Below are 7451 nucleotides of genomic sequence, written 5' to 3'. Positions count from 1 at the left end.
AAAATGAAATATTAAAAACACGATGTATCTCGCTGCATTACGCGAGTACGTTCCTAGTTGTTTTTAATATAATCTATACTACCTTATAAACCAGATTTATCAAAAGTCTTAAAAATAATTTTTAATGCACAAAATACTATACATTTATGCACAAAGTCTTAAAAGTCTTAAAAACAACTCATAATGCATTAAGTACTACTACTTTATGCATTTAGTCTTAAAATCTCTTAATCTACAATTAAAATAACATATAATACAAGTTACCAATGCACATTATTACAAAAAGGTTTTCAAAATACTTTTCACACATTTCACTCATGCCTTCACTCTCTCATACCTCTATGTCTTCTCCTCATCTCCCAAGGTGAGATTCAAATTGATATTCACCATGAGTTATTAAAATTTATCTCATTCATCTCCCATTCTACTGCTCTACAACTCTCGGTCTCACTCTCGATCTCTTGATTCGTTGCTCTTGGAGTAAATCGAACACATTTGTGAAGTCATTTAAATATATTAGATTTTAAACTGTCATACAATTTTTTTCATCGATAGACTGTAATTGGAACCATAACTCTTATTTTTTCATATTGTATTAATATGTAAAGACCAAGTGTAAAACCAGTGAAACTTCAAAATTGTTAAAATTCACGGCTCCTGCCGCATTGCGCGGGTACACAACCAGTATATATAAATATAATATTTTAAAAAAAACAAAAAAAAATTGAAAATGGTAAAGAATGAAAATAATGGACTTTGTTTAATGGACTGGGGTTCTTCGGTTCGTTTTCTGTTAAGACGTGTATGAATATAGTTGTTTGTATTGATATAGTTGTTTGTATATTAACAAATAAATTGTTGTTCGGTTGTTGTGTTGAATAAACAATTTGAATATCAGAAATGACCAATTACCCTCAGTCTATTTTTGTCTGAATAAAACACAGTTTGATAAAAACATTGACCAAATGACTTTTAAATTGAAATTTTTGAGGATCAATTTTATTACATCAGGTACCCATAACAAGAACAACAAGTAGATCAAATGAAACCAAAATGTTGAATCAAATGAAACCCCAATTCAAAAGAACCCAAATTAGTGAAACCCTAAATACATGTGAATCAAAAGAGTGAAGGTGAAGAGCGGACCCAAAAAGGATAAAGAAGAAAGAAGTTTCTGTCATCTAAAGATCTCGAGAATCTTTGGTATATCTATATGACAAATATGTCGGTGTTTATGCACATGTAGGCAACAGTAAAGGAGGAGGATGGCATGAATTCTATGGCTCATAGATTACTTTCTGCAGCTGTAAAGGTAAGCGTTCTTGATGACCAACGATGGAGGAGGAGATGACCAAGTGACAAGGTAAGAGGTGATGATCGGTGATAGGGTAAGAGGTGATGACCGATGATAGTGGGAGGAAGAGATGACCAACGATGGAGGAGGAGGTGATCGATATGGTAGGTTTTCCATGGATCTTTGACGGAAATTGAAGAATCGAAGGGTTGAATACGAAGGGGAAAGGCTGTTGGGAGAGGGGTAGTTGGAGGAAATTCAATGGCTGAATACAAAGGACATAAGTTTTGTAGCTGAGGGATTCAACCATGTGCTGACTGAATAAGCCCATACCGAACAGCTAGATATGGCTGTGCAAATAAGCCATATAGCTTATACAACCTATTAAACCATAACTGAACAACCCCTTAGTTATAGTGACAGAAAAAAAAACAAATAATTTCAAATTACAGTAACGAAAAAAAATGTAGTTCTTGAACCGCTTGGATGAATTTAGCAACTTTTGACAAGCCGCAATAACTAAAATCACAGTTTACTCGACATTTTAGGAGGTACGTAAAATGGCAAGTGACAAATATAGATGGTAAATATAGGATATTAATATAGGAAAATAATTATCCCTTTATTTTAAAGGACATGACTTATACTATTTTCAAAGACATGGGTTGAGCACTTAAAGGTTGGACATGACCACCTTAGACATTTTTAAATTTCAAGAACATTGCGACTTTATACATTTCTAAGGACCTTTTTTTTTATAAGAGTTCATGAATACATAAGATAAAGATAGCAGACTAGAGGTGAGAATATGTAGTTATCATATACGGATGGTGATCATATTACCTGTATGATCCATCATCCACCATTCATATTAAAAAACACATTATTATATTATTTAATATAAATCTATTAAATTCATGCTTTTATGGATACATGGCAAATCCATCAATTATGTGAAAACATATTATTATTTTATTTAATATAAATATATATTTATTAAAATCTTAATAAAATGATACAAGATAACATGAGATCTAGGGAGTGGAGATTCTTATTCTGTAATTAATAAGGATGCAGCTAACGACCTTTGACCTTTACTATTAGTATCTGGCACTCGGGATCATCGCTAAAATCCTGCTATGCTGTTGGCTGTTGAGATTTTTCCAAGGTTCTTACTCGTCTCTTTCTCTCAAACTATCTTAACCACAAACCCCTCACTTTCTTATTGCTCGGCGATCATCACCGGCACACTACATGAGCCATTCCTAGCTTCCTTGAACCCATTACCAAACTAACAGACTTATAATTAATCCTTAGCCAGCATGGGACTCTTCGTCCATACAATCACAAGCCATGGATAACGACTACAGACCTAAAATCCAACGGTTCGGCCGTTGGTTTACTAACAAGCACAAGTTCAGATCTCACTCTTCACTTTCTACACATCTTTCAGGTTATTATAAATCATTTTCCAAACCATTTTGTTAGCTTAAACTTTTTTGATGGTTTTGTAGAGTTAATTCCCCTGGATTAAAGTTACCACAATAGAATTTTGCAGATGGGTCTGGAGATGAATACGAGGAGGAAGATTTGTCTATCTCATCGGAGATGGATCCGTGCATTCTAACCAATGAATTACGGTAACTACGGTTAATTAGCCACTATGATATCTGTATATGTGATTGATATTTACAATGTATCTTCATGTTTTAGGATATTTGTGGCCACTTGGAATGTTGCGGGAAGATCTCCGGTTGGAAGTTTGGCTATGGATTTGGATGAATGGCTGAATGTGAAAGAATCAGCCGACATCTATGTTCTTGGGTACTAGCTCCTACATATAGAGACAGTATATATATAACTGCAAGTGACCTCTGAGGATTAAGTTTCTAAGTACTTCTTATGATCATATACAGATTTCAAGAGATTGTACCGTTGAAAGCTAAAAATGTCATCGGAGGAGAAGATCTAACCGAAGCAACAAACTGGAACCTGCTTATTGGACAAATACTTAATGGGTGCCCTTGGATGCTAAATCCAGTCACAAGCGAAGATTATAACTATCTAAATGTCTCCAAAAGGGAAACAAGAGCAGGTACAAGTTCACAAGAAGAAGAGCTTAATGGGTGCAGTAGGTACAGGCTAATGGCAAGCAAGAAGATGGTTGGGGTGTTCATAAGTGTGTGGATGAACACAAGATTGTTCAAGAGATACTGTATATCGAAGGTGAAAGTTTGTGCTGTGGCCTGTGGCGTTATGGGTTATTTGGGAAACAAAGGGTCAGTGTCTGTCAGCATGTCGATAGAAGGAACTAGCTTCTGCTTTATTGTTGCCCACTTGGCTTCTGGTGAGAAGAAAGGGGACGAAGGGAGAAGGAATCACCAAGTTTCTGAGATTTTCAAGCGAACAACTTTCACTCAACACCTTCCAGATGATTACAGTCCTCGGCCTCTCACGATCCTAGGACATGAGTAAGTAATGTGTGTTGGAATCCCATATCGGTCAGGCCTGGATCATATCTCCTTAATATAAGCGCTCTTTTGGAGAGTAATCTAATAGGATTCCACATATTTTCACATAGTGTTTTGCGTTCTTTAGTTGCTCTTTGAAATATGTGATTCCAATTTTGATATGTAATGTTTTGTGGAACAGCCAGATATTTTGGTTTGGAGATCTCAACTACAGGTTATACTTGCAAGATGATATAGCGAGGGAGCTGATAAAGAAGCAAGATTGGAGAGCACTTCAAGAGTTTGATCAGCTACGGCAAGAACTGGGAGATGGCGGAGTATTTCAAGGGTGGAGAGAAGGGAACATAGAATTTGCACCTACTTACAAGTATTCGACATTCAATAGCAACCGCTACTCGGGTACACTTCCAAGCAGAGCAGGAGAAAAACAAAGGACTCCAGCATGGTATACAGATCTACTCTATTCTCCATTAATCTCTTCCTATGCGTTAAGAGTCCCACACAGGCGAGATTTAGACCATTTCTTCTCTACATATGTTAGGAACCTCCATTCTCTCCTAAATGACTCTTTTGAAGAGTAATCTAATGGGGTTTCCACTTTCGACTATTCTCACATGGTATCAGTTCTAGTGTCCAACACTCTAGGGACTCGACACCCTCGGGAAATCTAAACTCGTCTAGCCCCCCTCTCAACACTCTGACAATTTGTGTCCGTCTAGTCCAGATTGGAGGGGGGGGGGTGTTAGAATCCCACATCGGATACACTTGGACCATTTCTGCTCTATATATGTCGGAACCTCCTTTCTCTCCTCAAGAGCTCTTTTGGAGAGTAATCTAATGGGGTTTCACATATTCTCACACTATGGTACAATCCCGAACCAAAACATCTTTGATAAACTTAGGAGATAGTGATGGCTGGTATTTAAATGAACACAAATTATGTTGAAATCTAACTGCCATTATTGAAAGAGTACCCTTACCTTAGCCTCTTGCACCACGTGACCTGCTTTCAAAACAAGGTCCCCTTAACAATTGTGCCAGTACAGGTAATCACACCTCCATTTAAGGACAAATCCAAATCCGAAAATGCTCTCTCTCCTGCTTTTTTCAAAAAAAATGCAACAAACAATCATGTCAAATATTGCATTGAAAAGTATTTATAGTGAAAACAACGGAAGTCTATCATTTGGTCTTAGGATTATTGTCTTGACTATAATTTTTATGTGCCAACTCCAAATGCTTTAAAAGAGATGATACATAATGTAATCTTATTGTTCCTAGTGTAGGTGTGACAGGATCTTATGGTATGGGAAAGGAGTAAAGCAACATTCTTATTTCCGCAGTGAGAGCAAGTTCTCAGATCACAGGCCTGTATCTGCTCTTTTCTCTACACAGATTGAAGTCGTGAAGTCTGATGACACAAGTGTTGTTTCACTCCAACCTGATGTACCCACTACAGTTTACTCTAAACATACTGTAAGAAATCTATCAAGCTCTTGTTCTAATATATGAATAAACCTAACATCTTCAACACGTAAATGGATGATGACTTGATGATGTGATTAATAACAGGAGAGAGGTAATGCAGAGGCTTCATCTACATTACTTTCACTAATTACCAAAGAGTTAAAAGCATCACCAACAAACAAAAAGAAGTCATAGTAGAAACAAAAAGTTGTGTTGCAAGATTCATTGGATTAGATACATACATATACTGTTTTTGGTTCAATTTCTTTTGTTCTTTTATGGTTCTATTTTCGCTACTCCTTTTTCCTTAATTTTTTCCTCCTTGCAACATAGTATGCTATCAAAGACTTGAGTTGGAAGGTACTATTGACTATACAGGGATGTTATGAATGACTTATACATGTACCACATGTCAGAAATGCCCATAATCTTGAGGCATTAATGATATATGAATTCGTTATTTAAAGATATACAATGTTCAGTTCAGGAAGAACATTTATTTCCACCTTCTGCAAAAGATAATTGCCGTTCCCTTCCAGAAAGTAGGGCTACATTCACTTCGAGGTGCTGCAGCTGTTACCATATTAATGTGATCTTCAATCAGAAAACTCAAACAAAGTATTCAATTCAGAAATCCATAAAAGCCAAGAGTTTAAATAGTCTTTTTGATGTTTATATGATGAGTTCTGCGAAATATATCCACATTGTCACGGTTATGCAATAAAAAGCCAGGCAAGTGTTGTCTACATCGAACTGAGAAATTTTCATTATTAAAAAAGTGAGATCCACATTTCATTGACACATTGGTTAAACATAAGCCTTGTAATATCATTCATACACATTGTCTTAAAAGGTTCTGCTCAAAGGTAATAGAACTCACAGGTTCACTGTGTCACATCTGTTCTATCTTGGTGGTAAGCGATAATTTCTTTGTCATTCTTTCGATTGTTATTAGCTTACAACGCTCGTCATTAGTACTTAGTACGTCAATCAACAAACATGATCATGCCTACTTCCAAAAAAGATTGAGTTACATTCTGATATTCAGATTGATAACCCTCGTTTTGGCCCTAACACATAAACTGAAGATCACGTTAAACTATACATCAACTGAATGTGCTCTTCGACAAGATTTGAAGTAATAAAAACATATTTACAACTTGATATAAGATCTCAGGATGATAGCCAGAGAAAGGCGGTGAACGAAAAACGAGCGGAAATTCGGAATGTCGATTGTATAAACAATATGAAAAGATGAATTCTATTACGATTGCCGTACCTCCGTGAGATCTTCCGGTAGCGAAGTTGCAAGTTAGGGTCAGAAGTTCCCCAAAAATCCATTTTAACAGCTTCAGCGATCAGCAAATTCCTGCTCCTGCCTGCCATTAAGAGTTCATCACAGTTTTCCTTTTCGCGCTAATTCTCGTTGAAGAGGGTTTTCGGTTGAAAGTCTTTACTCTTTATATGCCATCAAAACCATCAGGTCTAGTAGTGCAGTGGTTATTTGTACAGTACAATAAACTGATGCATGGAGATTGGAGAGGCAAATCGGCCATCCTGTTGGGCCGGGCTTAGTTAACAACATAAAAACAAATGGGCTTTACCGTACTTCTTTTAACCTTAGTTTGAATTTGAAAAACGTATTTTCAAAACAAAGAATTTAGGGACCGTTTACCAAACATTTATCCGGATAAGTTTTAATCGACAAAAATTCAACACTATCACTTATTTATAGGGGTAGATTTTAGTTCACCAAAATGGTATTGTATGCAACAATTTATCTGGTAAGCGCTAACCATATGATTTGTATACCCACTTAACTGATAACTTGTGTTGGGTTATAAATTGTACTAACATCTATCTTTAATTGATATTAACCGACGTGAAAACGGGAATAAAATAATTATTTTAAGTGAGAAGAATATATAGATTTGTAAAGGTTTGAATATAAAAAAAATACTTCTCCCAAACAATATAGAAGTCGTTTTTTCACTAAAAACACAATCAATTAACAAATATACAAATTGATTAACAAGTATCTGTTGTAAACATGTACATAATATTCATAGTTTGACCATCAAAAAAGTTAAATGCCAATGATATGAACGATACATAAACCAGACACATTGCAAAATCCAAAAAAAAAAATACGTGTACATTTGTTGTTTGACCATTAAAATAAAGTAAAATGCACAACCCTAGAATACATAATTAGTATG

General features: G+C 35.7%; 1 protein-coding gene across 2 annotated transcripts; it reads left to right on the top strand.

Annotated features, from left to right (window-relative positions):
- The first annotated feature begins 2420 nt into the window (after positions 1–2420).
- LOC112518060 (type I inositol polyphosphate 5-phosphatase 4-like) lies at positions 2421–5687 on the top strand. Of its 2 annotated transcripts, XM_025125624.1 has the most exons (8): positions 2421–2462; positions 2612–2747; positions 2853–2934; positions 3008–3118; positions 3211–3765; positions 3947–4210; positions 5052–5241; positions 5338–5687. In XM_025125624.1, the coding sequence occupies exons 2-8, from the start codon at positions 2648–2650 to the stop codon at positions 5425–5427; spliced, it is 1392 nt and encodes a 463-aa protein (XP_024981392.1). In that variant the 5' UTR covers positions 2421–2462; positions 2612–2647; the 3' UTR covers positions 5428–5687. The 2 variants fall into 2 exon arrangements, with proteins under 2 accessions (XP_024981392.1, XP_024981382.1); XM_025125614.1 differs by having other exon boundaries at positions 2423–2747.
- Positions 5688–7451: the final 1764 nt, after the last annotated feature.

Source organism: Cynara cardunculus (assembly GCF_001531365.2).
Source record: "Cynara cardunculus var. scolymus isolate 2C chromosome LG 1, CcrdV1, whole genome shotgun sequence".
Lineage (NCBI taxonomy): Eukaryota > Viridiplantae > Streptophyta > Magnoliopsida > Asterales > Asteraceae > Cynara > Cynara cardunculus.
Note: the sequence above shows the minus strand (reverse complement) of the source record. Positions and strands in the feature narration are given on the sequence as shown.